Source organism: Cricetulus griseus, chromosome 3 (genome assembly GCF_003668045.3).
Source record: "Cricetulus griseus strain 17A/GY chromosome 3, alternate assembly CriGri-PICRH-1.0, whole genome shotgun sequence".
Classification (NCBI taxonomy): Eukaryota; Metazoa; Chordata; class Mammalia; order Rodentia; family Cricetidae; genus Cricetulus; species Cricetulus griseus.
The window spans coordinates 111,597,805-111,617,175 of NC_048596.1; the positions used below are offsets into that span (position 1 = coordinate 111,597,805).

Genomic DNA, 19,371 nt, shown 5'->3' on the forward strand with positions numbered 1-19,371 from the left:
GAAAGAAGGAGACTGACATTTTTCACGATTCTAAAAATAACACAATGAGCTTCATGTTTTAATTCTATTCTTTAGCTTCCTCTTATGAATAGGACCTGCCTGGAAGAAGATTCAGGACTTCGGAAAAAATATAGTAGGAACATAGGCCAATTTCAAGTCCATGAAAAGGCTTCAATGAACATTGCTGTTATTTTAACTTTATCTAAAGAATCAGAACAACATCATGAAATAATCACTATTTTTCTTGTTTGTTAAAAAGCCAAGGATTCAGTTAATAATAGTAATAGGGCTTCTTAATGACTTCCTAATGAAAAAAATTCTTCTGCCTCGAACAGAAATTCTACCCAATCATCAGCCAAGCCCCTACAAACTTTGTGACAATGACAAAAAGCAACATATACTTTCTTCTCTCAAAAAGAAACAGGTAAGAACCCAGAGATCAATCAAATGATTCCAACTTGAATGTTCCAGCTGACCAGCAAATATACAGCCTCATCATTGAGTATATATTTACAAAACATCCTATAAGCACTAAAATAATGGAACAACGGACAAACCAACCTGCCCTACAACCATGTGCTATGTGCTCAGCAAATCCTTTCCATCTCTATGTCATTGAACTGCACTTAGCAGGTACACTTACAAACATACATAATCCTCAATATTACTATATAGTGGCATCTACAATGTCATTACCAATAATACTAGACAATATTATAGAGTGTTTATAGCAATACTTATTTTCTAAGAACTCAGGTACCTGATACTAAGCATTGCACTTGCCTTTTCTCAAGCAAGTTGAAGTCTTAAATTTCCATCACTAGACTGTCTCAAAACATTAATTTGCCCAAATCATAAATGCATAAACATGCCTGAACCTGATCTCTGAGTTCAAAGACAGCCTGGTCTACAGAGAAAGAGTCCCAAGACAATCCAGGCTACACAAAGTCTGTCGTAACACTTCCCCCCAATATGCCTGAACCATGATTTAAACTCATCTCTATAGAAATAAAAAACCCATAGTCTTTGTAATAAGAAAATACAAAGTGATCTTTATCTTCCTCTCCAAAATTAGCCTCGAAATTAAAAAAAAAAATTATTTCTATGCCAAACACTGTAGTTAGCATGATGGACATGGAAAAAAAAAAAAAAAAAAAAACAGATCATAAGCTAGAAGATTGGCTGTCCATATTCAGCTTTTCTCTGAATACACAAAGAAAGAATTAAGTCTATCCATCACATGAGATTAACAGATTTTAACAAGCCCTTTGGTCTGTGTGACACATCACAGTACTACTGTCTTCCCTCACATTTCCCCACACTGACTAATTCTCAATGGAAAGCATCTTTGGCCTCCGTGACTACTATAGTCACAGTCACTACAACTATTACCGGCCTCTGATGCATGCCAAACTAAATAGTCCCTGAAAATTCACAAAGTCAGTTCCCTGAGGTCACATTCAATACAGCCTAAGCTATCAAAATGAAGTACTTTTTTTTTGTTTGTTTGTTTTTCGAGACAGGGTTTCTCTGTGTAGCTTTGGAGCCTATCCTGGCACTCACTCTGGAGACCAGGCTGGCCTTGAACTCACAGAGATCCGCCTGCCACTGCCTCCCGAGTGCTGGGATTAAAGGCGTGCGCCACCAACACCCGGCCATTTATTTGATTTCTAATGACATGGAGAAGGTACAAGGATTACAGAAGAACATTAATCAAAATAAAGGTAGCTGGACTAGAAAGATGGCTCAGTGGTCAATAGCACTTGCTACTCTTCCAAAAATCCCCAGGTTTGATTCTAGCTCGCAGATGGTGGTTCACAACCTTCTAATACTCTAGTCCCAGATCCAATGATGTCTTCTGACCTTTCTGGGCACTAGGCAGGCAAGTAGTACATTGACATAAAGAGTAGACAAATCACTCATACACAAAATAAAATAAATTAATTTCAAAAGTACTTTCAGAATAAAATAAAGGTCTTGCCTTTACTTATGATCAAGTACTTACTGACAAATATAAAGGTATAATAATAAATATATAAACAAACACCCAAACAACCTTATCCAAGACCATGGTAAGAGGATGCAGTTAAGGACAGAGAATGTAGGCCTCCAATATAGCTCAGTAAATACAGACACTCACTGCCAAACCTAAGAGTATTGGTTTAATCCCTCGGATACATACAGACAATAGCAGGAAAGGAACTATTCCTACAAATTGTCTTCAACACATGTGCCACAGCATGGGTGTGCCTCCCCCATCACACACACATACATTGTACCTACAAAAGTACAAGAGAATTCCATGCTGCAACACAATATATCTGAAAGCCCTGGATAACAGATAATAGTGTTTTTCACTATCACATCAATGAGGGTTCAGATTAGACTTTGACATGTGTTAGCTACAGTGATCTGTAGAACTTTATCTAACTATGGAGAACCCAAGTTTCTCAAATTTCATTGTGTTGAAATTCCTATCTTTCATGACTATTGTAAAAATTCAATTAAATATAAAGAATGAATAAGTTTAAAAAACAAATGAGCCAAGGACTGTACCAGGAACAATGTGAGTGATCAACAAACGGTAGCAGTTGTTACAGGCTGAACTGTACATAATGGCTGATACCTGATTGTTACTGACTCACAAAAATGGCAGTTCCACATGATCCACCCTGATATTAGTGTGTTTAGATACATATGAGCAAAACAATCGGTAAGACAAGTTCTGTCACTAGTTAAATAGATAAAAAGAAAACATGGAACATACACAATGAAACACTATTCTGTGTTTAAACAAAAAGTGGCAAATCCTTTCACTTACATAACATGATGGGTGAGCCTGGAAATTAATGTGTTAAGTGAAATAAGTGTGGAACAGGAGGACAAACATTATATGATTTCAATTACACATGGAATCTAGAAAAGCTAAGTTTACAGAGGCAAAGAGAAGAATGGTCATTACCAGGATAAGGGCAGTAGGCAAAGTTGTGGTCCCAAAACACAAATTTTCAGCTATTTAGGAGGTTACTGAAGATTTCAGTAAGTTCAAGAGATAAATTAGACATTATGGTGACTATAGCAGCTAACTATCATATTCTTGAATGCTGCAAAGAAAGGCTTCTTTTCTGACCTCAGAAATGACAAGACAATGTATGTTAATTATCTCATGGAGCCATTCCACACATATACATATTTCAAAACAATGTGTTAGAGAAATAAATGCATTCAGTTCATATTTGTCAGCTAATTAAAAATAAAAAATCAAGAATGAAAATTCACCAGCTAGAAACACTGGGCTATGAACCAACAGAATGACTGCCAAGTCAAGGAGTCTGTAATTTAGTTTTTCAGCTGCAAAACAAAAAATTGAAAACCTCTGATACATGGTTTAATTTAAAAGATTGAACACTTAATCAATTAAAACCTATGATGTAATTGTGGTCTAGATTCCACTAGTCTTCAACAATGCATTATTTATATTACTATTTCCATTGTAAAATGAAGAAAACAAATTTGAAAATGTTTAAGATCATCTCAGCTTCCATTTTAATGCTGTTTGTATATTTATACAAATGAATGGTTCATTCTCCTAGCTCCCTCTCCCCTCCCGCCATGCTCCCAATTTGCTCAGGAGATCCTGACATTTTCCCCTTCTCTGGGGGACCATGTATATCCCTCTTAGAGTCCTCCTTGTTTCCTAGCTTCTGTGGCAGTGTTGATTGTAGGCTGGTAATCCTTTGCTCTATGTCTAAAATCCATGTATGAGTGAGTGCATACCATGATTATCTTTTTTGTGACTGGGTTGCCTTGCTCAGAATGGTTTCTTCTAGTTCCATCCATTTGCCTGTGAATTTCAAGATTCCATTGTTTTTTTTTCCTCTGAATAGTAATCCATTGTGTAATTGCACCACATTTTCTCTATCCATTCTTCAGTTGACGGGCATCTAGGTTGCTTGCAGGTTCTGGCTATTACAAATAATGCTGCTATGAACATCGTTGAACAGATATCCTTGTTGTAGGAATGTGCTTCTTTTGGACATATGCCAAAGAGTAGAAATGCTGGATCTTGTGGTAAACTAATTCCCATTTTCCTGAGGAATCGACATACTGATTTCCAAAGTGGCTGTATGAGTTGGCACTCCCACCAGCAGTGGAGGAGTGTTCCTCTTTCTCCACATCCTTTCCACCATAAGCTATCATTGGTGGGTTTTTTTTTGTTTTGTTTTGTTTTTTTGTTTTGTTTTTTTTAATTTTAGCCATTATGACAGGAGTGAAATGGTATCTCAGAGTTGTTTTGATTTGCATTTCCCTGATGGTTAAGGATGTTGAGCACTTTCTTATGTGTCTTTCAGCCATTTTAGATTCCTGTATTTAGTTCTGTACCCCACTTTTTAATTGGATTATTTGGTGTTTTGGAGACTAGCTTCTTGAGTTCTTTGTCAACTTTGGAGATCAGTCCTCTGTCAGATATGGGGTTGGTGAATATCTTTTGCCAGTCTGAGGGCTGCTGTTTTATCTTGCTCATTGTGTCCTGTGCCTTACAGAAGCTTCTCAGTTTCAGGAGGTCCCATTTATTAATTATCAATCTCAGTGTCTGTGCTACAGGTGTAATGTTCAGGATGCATTCTCCTGTACCAATTTGTTCAAAGGTACTTCCCACTAGGAGGGGTAAGAAAGACATAAGGGAACAGGAAGGTTGTATAGGGGGAAGAATAGAGGAGAGTAAAATAAGAGATACCATAAGAGAGGGAGCTCTTATAGGTATAAAGAGAATCAAGCACTAGGGAAATGTCGAGAGATCTACAAGGATGACACCAACTAACAATCTAAGCAACAATGGAGAGGCTACCTTAAATGCCCTCCCATGATAATGAGATTGATGACTAACTTATATGCCATCCTAGAACCTTCATCCAGTGGTTGATGGAAGTAGAAGCAGATACCTACAGCTAAACACTGAACTGAACTGGAATCCAGTTGCAGAGAAAGAGGAGGGATGAGTTCTTAAGAGCAGGCTGGTGAAACACACAGAAACAGCTGACCTGAACAAGGGGGAGCTCTTGGCCCCCAGACTGATCACTGGGAAACCAACATGAAACAGATCCAGACCCCATGAATGTGGCTGTCATTGAAGATGCCTTGGAAATCTGTGGGGCCTCTTGTAGCAGATCAGTACTTATCCTTAGCATAGGAATGGACTTTGGGAGCCCATTCCACATAGAGGGATACTCCCTGAGCCTAGAGGAGGGCCTAGGCCCTATCTCAAAGGATATGACAGATTCTGAAGACCCCCCCCCATGGAAGGCCTCACTCTTCCTGGGGAGCAGAAATGGTATGGGATGAGTAGGGTGTCAGTGGGGGGCAGGGGAGGAGAGGAGGGAGAGGGAACTGGGATTGACATGTAAAATAATGTTGTTTCTGATTTAATAAAAACTGGAGAAAAAATGAATGGTTGAGTAAATATATAACAAACAGGTTAAATATTGAGCCCTACATTTCTGATATGTAGAATTAGGTTAATGTACATAAAATATCTCATGCTTCTTTAGAAATTTAAGAGGAATCAAAAACAATCATGATGTTGAAAATATATTTTACCTCGAAGGCAAGTCACTAAGATTCCTTTTTTGTTACATGTCATATGCTTTCAAGTACCATTTCAAAGAAAATGAAAAGCTACTGATTCACACAATGTGGAGTTTAATGTGTTCTTTCTCTTTAATTTCGGCTATTATTATTGTGTGTCCATGTGTATGTGTCTGTGAGCACACATGAAGTGTGTGTGTGTGATGAGGGAGGGTTGAATGTGGTCAACCCTCCCTCATGAGGGATGAGGGATGAGGGATGAGGGATGAGGATGAAGACTGGAGGTCAGAGAGATTCAACATATGCAACCAGGGCTCTAACATAAGTCACCTGGTGTATATGGCCATCTTCACAGTCCAATGGCCTGAGACTAAATAGTGATCAAGTCACTGGTTCAGTGGACAACCATGAACAAACCAAACTTTAATTTTCTATTTTGGAAAATAAAAAAAGGAAATCTACAATATGGCATGGAAGCACACTGGACCAGTGTAATCCCAGTACTCAGAGGGAGGATCGTTAGGTCATGGCCAGTCTGTGTCTGTGCTATATGGTGATTCTGAAGCCATTCAGTCTCAGAAGAACAAAACATCAAAGCTCCCAATACAGAAAAAAAAAATGCATGCCTTGCTATATAGTGTGAGCTGATAAAGAATATGTGACTGTTTTCAAAGTAACATAATATAGTCCCTCTCACTTGTCCATGACCATGTTCTCCCATTTCAACATCAACAAAAACATTTGCCTGAAAATATCTCTGAATTGCAAGTTCAATCCATGCATGGCTAAGTCTAGACAGTGACTTTTATATTTTGTGCAATAAAGAGAAAAAGTTAATGATTAAGAACTCTTGGAAATTCAATGCATGTCTATTTTCCTTCCTCAGCAGAATCAAAGCTGTAAAACTAACACTGACTTGAGATCCCAAGCCTTTTCTTCTGGAGACCACAGACTCCACTGGGAGCAGGCAGATACCTGCCTCCTAAAATGCTATGTGGTAGCCCTAGGAACCAAGAAACAGTAACTGTACTTAGAGATGTCATCCTTATATATCACTAGAAGAGTAGGAACATAAACAACTTTCTTCCAACAAAATGGAAATCTCACAGAAAAGCACCATCACTGCAATAGATCTAAAAAAGTATTTGTGGAGGAAAAGGAGAAAAAAAATACGTTCTCATCATAGCACTAAGAACAATTACAGAGAAAAGAAATATTTTACACAAACAATCATTTTGCTTACAAACAAGACAGAAAGCAGAGACAACTTGATCTATTACTAGAAGATGTATGCTTGCCTCACATTGAAATACTTACACCAATTAAAAACACCCTTTGCAGGTGATAGAACTCAGGGCATTATATATATTAGGCAAGCATTGTACCACTGAGCTACATCAGCTGGCCCAGGTTTATTTGCTGTTGTTGATGTTGTTTTTAATACATGATGTATTAGAAAGAAATTGTGCTTAAGGAATCTAACACTACAAACAGTGGCTTTATACCAATATGAAATAACAGAAAATTAATTTTCTTAGGGTAGTTCATAACACATTGGTATTCATTAATATGGCTTTAAAAAAGTAACCACATTTTACATTCCTTAAATAAATGGAAACAGATTTCACCTTAAATATTCAAAAACATCCTTTATTTTAAAAATTGCTATGGGAAATTGAATGAAGTTATTAGTTGATTTTACTTGTTTGTTTGGATGTTTCTTTTGGCTTTGGTTCAATACATTTTTTTTTTTCTCTTGACCAATGTTAAGATTCCAAAACACACAGCATGTCACAATTAAACATCTCCTAAGGCGTGCATGACCTGATTAGCATATTAACTTGAGCATAAACCAGCCGTGACCATGTTGCCTCTCTGTCTTTAGCAGACCAGTCTGGGAACAAATAACCATAAGAAATCCTACCAAAATATATTCATCTCACCTTTAGTTAATCTTCCAGAGCTTCAGAATGAATTTTCTCTGCCAAAAGTTTCTCAACCTTTAAATTTGTTCTAAAACTAATCACATGGCCATTAAAATTAACACTCCACGTTTAAGAATTAGTCTTCTTGTAATTTTGATCAGGTCCCACCAACAAGTTCAGATCATGAAGCAGAACTCTGAGATCTATGTATGGTCCAGACCTATTGGATCATTCCACAACTTCCCAGTCAATGTCATCTTCCTACAATACAGAAGGAACTATAAAGTCATCAAAATGCAGATATAATGGGATTTTTGTGTTTTATTTTGTTCTGCTTTGTTTAATTTTTACATTTATTCCGTGTGTGTGCGGGGGGGGGGGGGGGGGTGGATTAGAGGATAACTTAGGAAAGTCAGTACATTATTTCCACCAATGAGTTCTGGGGATTGATTTAGTTCATCAGGTTTGGCAGCAATCATTTTAAGTGCTGAGTCATCTCACTGGTTCCAGAGGCATATATGACTGAGCTAGTTTGGTTTAAGAAGAATATTAAAGTCACCTAGCTATCAAGGCAAGAATATTCTACCTTCAAAGTCTTTACTTGAGATGCCCAAAAACAAACCACTTTCTGCATCTTGTGATTTGTTGTGTTAACTTTGCCTAGGATTATCAAGGGACTAATATGTTGTTGTTCATTAATTTTATTAACTTTTATTCTTGAGACAGGGTCTCACTACTGTGTTAACTAGAGTTCAAGCAATCCACCTGCTACAGTTTCTTAAGTAGCAGAGTCTGTAGGCACTACAGGTATATGCCACAGGCACCTGACACCTACATTTAAGTTTTAAAGCTGATATTCATTGTGTCATAAGAAAAACTTTGTTTGTGTAGAACATTTAAGTATGTGAATCTGTGTTTTATATGTAAGTTTTGTAAAATCTAAATAATAGTCTAGTATCTCTAATAACATTTTTGTGAGTAAATATAACGTTATAATGTAAATGAGAATAGAATGCATATGCTATTACAAATATTTGTCAAGATAAACTGTCAAATATTACTTTGATTTTTTAATAATGGATATTTGTCAAAAGAATGATACCTTGTATTTATTGGGCTAAATGTATTTTTTCAATTAATGCCTGTAGCTTTTTACTTTGCTTTGCATTATGTTTCTGCTAAACAGAGCTAATAAGAAGAAATAATTACTCAATGGTGTAAGTACCTACACCAGGGCAGAGTTTTAGAAAAATGAGTAATGTAAGAGAAAAGCTGAGAAGCCAGAAAATACTGTAGCATTGCCCCACCACCACCACCACGACCACAGATATCTGAGTAAGCTACACAGCAACACTGGTGCATATTTCCTCATACCTAAAATAGGTAGAATAGCTTCCTAGATAAAACAAACACTTGTAGAGTTCCTGGCATATTATACATAGATGAATTTTCATAAATAATTGACTTCAATATAAGTAGAAATTTTACACAATGACTAATGAGTGCTTCTGGGTAGCTATACCTTCATGGTAATAAGACATATTCAGTGGCTCGTTCTAGTTTATGACACACTGGGATAACTTTGTTACTATATTTTACAGATAAATGACACCAATTTGTGCACTTACTGCTATTATCAAAATGATTGCAGAATGGGTATACTATTTCCCTTTGTGCTTTTTTTTCCTTTTTGGTATATGTGTGTATTTATGTATCTCAGTTAGTGTAGTTATTGTAAACGTCTGTGTTTGAGTACACGAGCCCATGCATGAGGATACCTAGTGTCTGGCTCTATCCCTCTCATTCCCTTGAGGCAGGGTCTCACACCAACTTGGAGCTAGGCTAGCATACAGCACGTCGCAGTGGCCTGTTGTGTCCAACTCCCAAAGCCCTGGGGTTATAGAAGCTTGTGGATACTTCTTACTTTTTATGTGCCTAATGGGCATTTGAACTCAGGAATTCATGAGGGGCAAGTGCCATCTTCCATCTTCCATTTGTGTTTTAATGCAATGTAACTTGATTTCTAGAAATATCACCATTATTTTTAACCTACCATTTACCTGAAGGTGACTTAAAGCATCACAATACCTCTGTATCTCTCAGCATTTCTACATTCCTGTTATGGTGGACCTGTTTCACATGTATAACTTTAAGTTATTAAACAAGGGATATGCAAAAGATGTAAAACATGGGGACCAAAATGTACATTTTAAAACTGATTGTAACTCATCATTGTGCTGCATTTGAAATAGAGAACAAACTGTAAATTCTTTCACTGACACCTTAGCACAATCATTATAAGACTACAAAGGTAAGCCTAGGTAGACTATCCACTAAAATCAGATTAAATACTCCTTCACAAAGTAAATAGCAAAACTATGGATGGAAGAAGTCCCTGTTCATTAAAAACCAATATGTAAATTGAAATATGTATTCCAAGTAGTTTTGATAAATCAGTACTAAAAAATTCATAACAGGTAATTTTCAGAAAGTGAGAGGTGCCAAGGAAGGCCACCTCTGTCTACAAGGAGTTTTGTTGAAATGTTGATGCCTAAATAGGTAGCTTGGAGGTCCATTGACTGTGATGAGCCTGGAGTTTCCAAGAAAGCTAAGACATAATGATCTTTCTTCATCAGCCCAATTCTTTTTGTTCCCCATCACCTAGTTGATATCGATGTATCCTGTCTCTGCCATGCACTAACAGTTCTTGGGCTTCTCTGATTTGCAACATCATTTGCTCAAAAGCACTAATGCAGGATTTTCTACTAATGAGTAGAAAAATGGAACATATTTTAAAATGTGGTTAAAATGTGTTGGACTTTTGTCTGTTCCTTTCTCTATGTGCAAATACATGCCACCTTAATCATATCTGACTTGTCACCAACATAAATTGGAGTTAAATTAAACAGCAGCCGAGTACATAGAAACTACTTTGCTGGATTCTAACAAAACTAGTTTGCTTTTAAAAATGTTGCTATTGTGTTAGAGTAAAGATCCAAAACAGAGTTATGGCTTTTTCAGGTCTTAGATTTGTATAGTAACACAAGCACCCTGAATAGAAGACATTCTGCTAGTGTAACACTCAAGTGTTTTTTCCAAGTTGTTCACCAAGTTATGTATTAAGTGAATTAAGCCTCAAATTTAAAAACATGTAGTTTATTAATTCATTTTGAGCAGTGAGTTTTCAAGAAGCAGGGTGAAAGGCTAGGTGTCCTTGGGAATTCATCAGAGAAAAGTTTCTGAATTTATTACACTACAGTATTTGCTTGGTTTTGTTTGCTTGTGGGGTTTCGTTTTTGGTTTGCATTAGAGTGTAAAGCACTTAAAAATTAGTGAAGGTTTTAATCTCTGTGTCCATTTAGGAAGCAATTTATAGAACAGTCCTGGATAACTAGATTGAAATTAGAGGGTTGAAAGAAAGACAAATACAAATATGTTAACTTCAGAATCTTCAATAAGAGATTGCTTTTTGTTTTGACACCATTTTTCTGAACCCATTAGTTAAAACTAGAGGGATTAAATGTTAAAAAGATGTCATAACCAGTAGCTTAAATACAGTATTCTGTTTCATTAGATATCAATTAATTCAGCTGCAACTTACTGCAGACTTGACATGTGCTAATCACTACTCAAAGATCTAAGGCTAAAGGATACAGCTGTTGGTTACACTGAATTTGGCTGAAGTGATTTTAAATTGTTACAAATTTGTGAAAAACAAAGCAACAAGTCTCTTTCAGTGAGGATGATAAATCTGTTCCCTCAGGTGCCCTGAGATTTCATAACACATTTCATACTTTTTGTTGCTGATTACAAGAACTCAGACTCCTTATACAAAGGAGGGGATAGTAAGGTGGAGATAGAATGGAAGAGTGACATTAGAAACACAACCCAGAGAAATATCAACAAGAAATAAACCAATGCAGAGTTTGGTATGACTGGGTCCTCAGACCAAAACCATACCCAGCCAATGACCTAAGGCATCCAGCCAAAACCTGCCCAGAAATAAATAACAACTCAGTTTGTGAGAACTGTCAGTAAAAGAAAACAGTGCTGAAGTCCTCTGAACAGACTGGTGGGCAGGCGGAAAGCCTTGGTAAGTGTAGACTAATAGCCTGTCAATGGCTGGTCCTCCTGGAAAAGCAAACCCTTCAGGGCTCCCTAGTGCAACTTGCAAAAAAGCAGCAACTTCCCGTTCAGGCACTAATAGCCTGGTCTAACAGGTTCATTCACCTCACTTTAGCAGATACTATCCATGGGCCTTAAAGAAGCAAACGATAAATCAAGAAGCCTGACCGCTTCTGAGAAACATGTTTCTTATGTTTACAGCAAATACTACTCTGAGAAACGGATGGATTAACAAAATTCTGTAGCAGTCTGCTCTTTTAAACCCACTCGATCAGTCACCCCAGTTTCACTTACGCCCAGCATCTGGTGGATGTAGTAGTATTCTGGCCCTTGATTGTACAGCAGGAAGGTTTTCCAGAAAAGCAGGACATTTAGGGACAGCCAAATAAGCTAGAGCAGTCAAAGAGAGAGAAAACAAAAAATTACAAAAGAAACATGACTCTATAGAAAGCACTCACTGGACTCAGGTCTGCACATGCAACCTCAGCGTTTACCAAAAGCACGCTCAAGCAGAAAGTGGAAAAGACATTCTGAGGGCTGACCTTACTCAGCCCCTGCACCTGAAATAAAGGTTGGTGGCAAATACATCCCTGAGTGATCTGCAGACACCTTACTTTCCCAAGCCCAGTGCAAACTGACACTGAAGTCAGTGGCACCAGCGTAGCCTAAGAGAACTGAAGCAATTGGAAGAGCAAAGGAGGTAAGCCTTTGAAAGGCTAATGAAAAGCCGCGTTAGCTCCCCCTTCCTCCACATAGGCTCCCCATCACTCTGTAGTGAAGTTCCCCTGCCCGCAGCAGGAAGTTCTCTCGAGTAATGCATAAAGTTGTGATTAGGTGAGGAAGTCTGAATCCAAATCCCCCAAACTTCCACTACTCTCATCCCACAGGCGCACACTCCGAGAATGAACCAAACTCGCTGCCGGACAGACAGAGCGCCAAGCCAGCCCGGCCCGCCATCCTACCAGGCAGAGGTGTTTAACCCCTTCGTTGGCCAGCCAGCTCCTCCAGGACACCGCCATGCCGCCGGCGCCGGGGTGCTGCGCTCGGTTCGCTGCGTGGGGCTGAAAGGGGTGAGTTGAGGCCGGGACAGCGGTTCCCGGGGAGAGGCCTGAAGGGGGGCCGCGGGGGACCGAGGGTCAAAGGCTGGACCGAGTCCGGAGGCCGGGCAGGAGGTCTCCGCCCAGGCTCCCACCCGCGCCGCGCCCTCGCCTCCCCGCGCCCCCCTGGCCCCGCGTGCCGCCCCGGGCGGACTCCTTTGTCTCGCGAGCCTGTTGTTGTGGCGGCGGCTCAGGGCGTCCCGGGTGGGAAGGTGGGGGCGTCCCCTGCAGCCTCCAGCCCCGCCCGCCCAGCTGCAGACGACCACCCCGCCCCCACACGTGTGAATGAGAATCGGAAATGCGGGGACGCTCTCTGCATCCAGGCGCACGCACACCTACTTCCTTAGGGATGATTATGTCCTCATCCCCCCGCCCCCCCAAAAAAAGTTCAGCCAAAAGAAAGAAACTCGGTAAAGAAATTTGAGCCGGAAGTAGCCTTTTGTGTGTTAGCGTCCTCTATCCCGCCAGTCGTCAGTGAGTGGCCCTACCTACAAACACCACCTCAGGGCTATAAGCGGGTCTCCCTTTGCCTCTCCCTTCTCTATCAGCTGCCCCACCCCATCCCGTCTAGAGATAAGCTTTCCAGACTTAGCTAAACACAAACTCCGCTGGCAAAGTGTTAACGCTGACGTCATTTTCAGGAGTTTTAGAGAAGCTCGGATTCCCTCTAGGAATCAGAGTTTTATGCTGCCTAATTGCAAAATCAACTTCGTAAAAAGAAAACCTCTCAAAACTTATACCAGAAGTCCATGGAAAGGTAAGGAGGGTGCAATGGGCATAGTTAATTAGACAGTTAATCGTTTGAAATAGTGTCTGCAGCATAATCGTTGCTCAGTGACTTTATTGACATATTCAACAGGTGGCAGGAAAGCATTCAACATACTTAACTTGTGACTTCCAAGATTTTTCTTTTAAAATAAAATTCATTTTATCACACTGACCATGGAATATAGTTGAAACTAAAATTTAATAAAACCATGCTGTCCTTACTTCATTAAATATCCTCATCTGTATTAATTTAAGAAACTGTATAATGATTTCAAACTTCGGCTGGAATAAATCCATATCAAGTCTTAATTGACTTCAATGCCTGTTTCTTTCTGTCTTCTCATTTTAATATATAACCTGTCTCAAGCATGAGTGAATCAAGGAAATTTCTCCAACAAGAGTTTGGGACTGGATTACGTGTAAGCAAAACTAATATCTTATTGTCAATGTTATAGCTAAAGAAGCAGGAAAACCACACATGGAAACCCCCAAGAGTGCCACCACTGAGGAAAGACTAGGTGTGCTTCCAGCACTCTCCTTCACTAATTGGGGCCAGGTCTATAGGTAGTCAAAGCAGTCATGTCTATGTAATGTGCTGAAAAGACCACAGCAGTTGGAAAGATAGGTTTCATAAAAGACAAGTGTTAAAGGCTCAGCTACTTTCAGGAAAAAAATAATAACAAGGACAAAAACATAAAAGACATCATTTTTGGATGACCATACAAATCTAAACATATTCCTGCTAAATTTCAGACACTATCCTTTGTATCTGCATACAAAAGTCTCATTTCTCATAGGAACACTTTATGGGGATTTGCCTTCTCTAAAGATTAAGGAACAAAAGCTGAAACAGGGTAGCCAGTAGTCAACCTGTAATCAAGAAAATGCTGTACAAAAAAGTGCCATTCACTTCTTTTATTTTGAGGTTATAGAATCAAAGTGCTTTTATTGACTTAGAATGAAACAAATAGTACAACGGCAAGCCATCCCCATAGGGCAGAGTTACTAATGTATTACATGAGACCACTCATTGATCGTGTTTTTTCCAATAACATTGCCTGTAAGCCAGAAAGTTCAATGCAAGTAAGGTAGTGCCTATCTAGAACTAGCAAAGACTGCCCTCAAAAATTATGAGGGACTGGAGAAATAGTTGTCAGTAATATGTTTGCCAAAGCATGAAGACTTGAGTTCCAATTCCAACACCTTGGTAAAAAAACTACGAATGGAGCCTAAATTTGTAAACCCAATCCTGAAGAGGCAGAGACAGGAATATCCCTGAGGTTTACTGGGCAGTGAACTCCAATTCAATGAGCAACCCTTTCTTTAAACAATATGGTGCAAGGGTAGTGTCTTGAAGAAGTGAGAATATTCAATGTCAAAGGCCACTGTATCCTCTAAGTCAGCACTTACCTGTGTTTTTACAACCATACTTAAAAGAAAGTGTGCAGAGAATGCTAGAGGAGACAAAGCCCCCAAGTGAAAGCTGAGTCTCAATAATCATTGAGATTATCTACTCAACAAGCTCTTCCAAATCCAGAACCGAAGCCTGAAAAGGCCATTGCAGAGAAGAGAGAAGATGTCCCAAGGGAAAAGAGGGAAGCTGGTATTGGCAAGGTTGGGAACAGCCATATAGAAAACCGAGATGCAAAAGCTGAAAAGCACAGAAAGCCTAGGAGAACTGTCTGAAATTTTGGTAACTGTGTGCTTCTGCTGACTGTAGAGTTAGAAATACTATTATTATCAAGTTTTATGTAAATGTAGAATTTTGATTTGCCAGTTTGTCTTAAGCAATACTGTTAGCACACAGAACACATTTCATTGTTTGCAGGGTGGGGAACATGTTGCTAACAAAATGTAGTGATATGGAGGAAACACCTTGTTCTCTTTGTTTTCAAAGGTTCTTCTTGTCTCCCAGGAGGGAATTCTCTGATGCTCATATATTTGGCCACCTTAGCACAAAATAGGTTATAGTGTAGGAAAACTAAAAGTTTGTTTTCACATCCTCTACACCCTCTATCATTAAGAAATTTAACTTCTTTAAAATAAGATACCTGTTTGGACCTGACCCCCTAAAATTGTTTTTACTAGTGTGCTAAGTGACTGAGTTTTGCATGGATATTATTGAAATGCTATTCCTCTAAAAGGCAGCCGTTCCTTTTCTAAAAGACTATGGTTTTTCTGATTGGCAATTCTTCTTCCTACATTTCATTCCCTGAAAGTCCAGAGTAGCTTCTGAAAAGTTGCTGAACAGGGCTTACCTGAAATGTCTGCCTTCATTCTGGACTTCTGTTCAGAGCATCAATTATAGATTGCATTGGATTTTGTAGTGTCTTTCTGAGTTTGATAGTCCACCCAAGAAGGGAGTTTGAAAGTGTCTAAATACTGTTAATACTTGGCTGCCCATGTTCAGCCTGAAAAACCATAATCATTTGTGAAAGGTGTGTTTAATGAAATTAGACAGAGTTTGACTTTGAAAATAAAAGTTGTGGGGGGCAATCAAGAATTCAGCAACCTCAGGCCTTCACAGACACACAGAAGCACACACACACACACACACACACACACACGCATGTAAAAATGAAAAGGGAGTTCTGTAGCTCTATCAGTCATCAGTGTGTCTTTTTTTTTTTTAACAGTGTGTCTTAAATATGATGAAAATCACACTTATTTTTTCCCCAGTTACAAATTTCATTAGAAAAACTCAGGTGATAAGTACCTATGCTTTTTAATGAGATAATGTTCAGCTTGCAGCATGACAATCATATAGGTATCTGACTATAAAATGTTTCATGACTAGGGATTGCTGTGTTTGTTTGATTTTTTTTCTTGCTTTGGCTTTTGAAAAATTGTCTTACTATGTGGCCCTGAAAGACCTCTAGTTTGCTGCAATCTTCCTGACTCAGCTTCCTGAGTGTTGAGATGCAGGTGTGTCCTAGCAAACCTGGATTTACAGAAGCTCTTGAGTTATTATATCCTCCTTGTTAAACTCATAAGCCACTATTGAATGTCCTCTGTGGGGGAATACATGGGAAAATGTGTTAATTCATGTTACTACTGCTTTCTGGCAGTAGTATGCAAAGAAGCATGTTGCTTTCATTAAACAGCATCTTGACAATCAACACACAGATTCATTTAGATGTGTGACCTTGGTGCATTCATAATTCCTTGTGTATTTCCCACAAGATTAGTTTTAGACAGGTATGTGTTTATCTCTCCTAATAAACTAGGCTTTGTAAAACTAAACACCCCTTCTTATTAGTTTAATACAGATCTTGGCACAAATCATGACATATTAAATGGATTTATAAAATGTTTATTAAATGGATGAATGATTCACAATATTCGTACCATCTTTCACCCTATGTTTTTCTTAAACTCCATTTTATCAAGTGTAACTTCCTAGTAAAGTAAGAACGTTTTTGCTCATCTTGATAATCAACAACCACATAAGGGTGAATAGAAAAATATACCTCCACAGGAGACCGATTCCTGAACATTATACCAGTAGCACAGACAATGAGATCAACAATTGATAAATGGAACCTCCTGAAACTGAGAAGCTTCTGTAAGGCAAAGGATACAGTCAGCAAGACAAAACGACAGCCCACAGACTGGGAAAAGATATTCACCAACCCCACATCTGACAGAGGGCTGATCTCCAAAATATATAAAAACTCAAGAAGCTAGTTTCCAAAACACCAAAACATCCAATTAAAAAGTGAGGTACAAAACTAAATAGACAATTCTCAATAGAGGAATCTAAAATGGCTGAAAGACACATAACAAAGTGTTCAACATCCTTAGCCATCAGGGAAATGCAAATCAAAACAACTCTGAGATACCATCTTACTCCTGTAGAATGGCTAAAAAAAAACACCAATGACAGTTTATGCTGGAGAGGATGTGGAGAAAGGGGAACACTCCTCCACTGCTGGTGGGAGTGCCAACTTGTACAGCCACTTTGGAAATCAGTATGGCAACTCCTCAAGAAAATGGAATCAGTCTACCACAAGATCCAGCAATTCCACTCCTAGGCATATACCCAAAACAAGCACATTCATACAACAAAGACGATGTTAATAGCAGCACTATTTGTAATAGCCAGAAACTGGAAGCAGCCTAGATGCCCCTCAACAGAAGAATGGATAGAGAAAATGTGGTACATTTACACAATGGAGTACTGCTCAGCGAAAACAAAAACAATGGAATCTTGAAATTTGCAGGAAAATGGATGGAACTAGAAGAAACCATTCTGAGAGAAGTAACCCAATCACAAAATTACAAACATGATATGTACTCACTCATATGTGGATTTTAGACATAGAGTAAAGGATTACCAGCCTACAATCCACACTGCCAGAGAAACTAGTAAACTAGGAGGACCCTACAAGAGATAAACATTGTCCCTTGGAGAAGGAGAAAGGGTCAAGATCCCCTGAGCAAATTGAGAGCATGGGAAGAGGGGGGAGGGAGCTACAAGAATGAGAAGGGAAGAAGAGGAAGGATGCAGAGGTCATGAGGGAGCAGAAAGATTGAGTCAGGTGAAGAATAAAAGAAAGGCTATGTGATAGGTAGGGTTTTAGTTGGGGGGTGGTAGGGGAGGACAGGAGGGAGAAGGGAACTGAGATCATCATGTAAATCAATCTTGTTTCTAATTCAAATATAAAAAATTATTTAAAAAAAAGAAAAATATACCTCCATGTGGCTATCATCTTTCCCACAAGTTAAATGAGGCATCTGTGACAGTGGACATTTGCATTCGTTTCCTGCTGTTGCTGTTACAAATTACTGCAGAATTCTCCATTTCAAACCATCAAAATATTTTTGTTCCCTAACACTTCTGAAGTTCAGAGATCTGAAGTCATTGCTACCGAGTTAAGACCAAGATGTTGACAGGACTATTGACTGAGGTGTTGGTAGAAGATCTGTTCCTTGTCACTCCAGCTTCTAGTAGCTAACAGTAATCTTTGACTTGTGCATGCCTGGTCCTTGACTATGCTGCCGTGGTCATACTATTCTCCTTTCTTTCAACTGCCATTACTCTGTCCTCTAAAGACACATTGTAATTGTAACAAGAACTCAAGTATATAATTTTCTCATATCAAGATCTTTAATCATAACTGCAAAAGCATTTTTCTATATAAAATAACTTTTAAGGGGCCTGAGAATAGATACCAGTTCTTTTAGTGGCAGCTATTAATCACTCTGCTATTATTGCACTTAAATTAATTGCTGTTAATTTTCTTTTTCCTTTTTTTTTTCTCTTTTTGGACTGAAGATGTCAGCCTTATTTTCGACTTTTGAAGAAATCCACTTTAAGGGATAAAAATGTCGCACTTCTAAATAGCATTTCTTTTAGGAACCCACAAATTACATATTAGAAGTATGATTGACAGAGCAGAAAAAATTCTCAAGTTTACTCCCTTTGTTAGCAAATGCCTGATTGCCAAGGCACAGTAGTATTAAAACTCAAAAGGAAGACGATGTGTGTTTTTCCAAGAAACAAAAAGGGAGAAACAAGGAAAAGCCCTTCCCAGGTGCTGTGCAACTGATAGAAAATCCACAACCTTTGAGCAACTAACAGGATAAAAAAGTAGGAAACCTTACCTTATCCCTAAGGCCCTTGGCAAGGAAGATACCCATCAAAGAGCAAGAGAAAAGTAGCCTGGAGGCTTTTGAAGAGTGGGGTGAGTTCCAGACAGTGACTCACTGTCATTTCTATACAAAACAAATGCAGACCACCATGTGACTCAGTCTCTGGGGAATGTCTCCTGTGCACTCACATGGCTATGGCAGCTCCTGAAGGAACAGAGACTTTGGAGAGGCTCTCATGCCCTAGAGGACCGGATGCTGTGCTGAAAAACAAGTCT

General features: G+C 38.8%; 1 protein-coding gene across 5 annotated transcripts in view; it reads right to left on the minus strand.

Annotated features, from left to right (window-relative positions):
• The window catches only part of Nox4 (NADPH oxidase 4), a 143,770-nt gene extending 124,618 nt beyond the window's left edge, over window positions 1–19,152 (minus strand). The window contains exons 1-2 of one of the 5 annotated variants that reach the window (XM_027407585.2): window positions 19,109–19,152; window positions 11,931–12,026 (exon numbers count right to left, since the gene is read on the minus strand). In XM_027407585.2, the coding sequence (XP_027263386.1) occupies window positions 11,931–12,026; window positions 19,109–19,144 (132 nt within the window). In that variant the 5' untranslated portion in view covers window positions 19,145–19,152. Of the gene's footprint in view, window positions 1–11,930; window positions 12,027–12,178; window positions 12,201–12,598; window positions 12,948–19,108 lie in introns of those variants that run through there. The other 4 variants (XM_027407584.2, XM_027407586.2, XM_027407588.2 and 1 more) reach the window with 4 other exon arrangements.
• Between the last annotated feature and the right edge of the window lie 219 nt (window positions 19,153–19,371).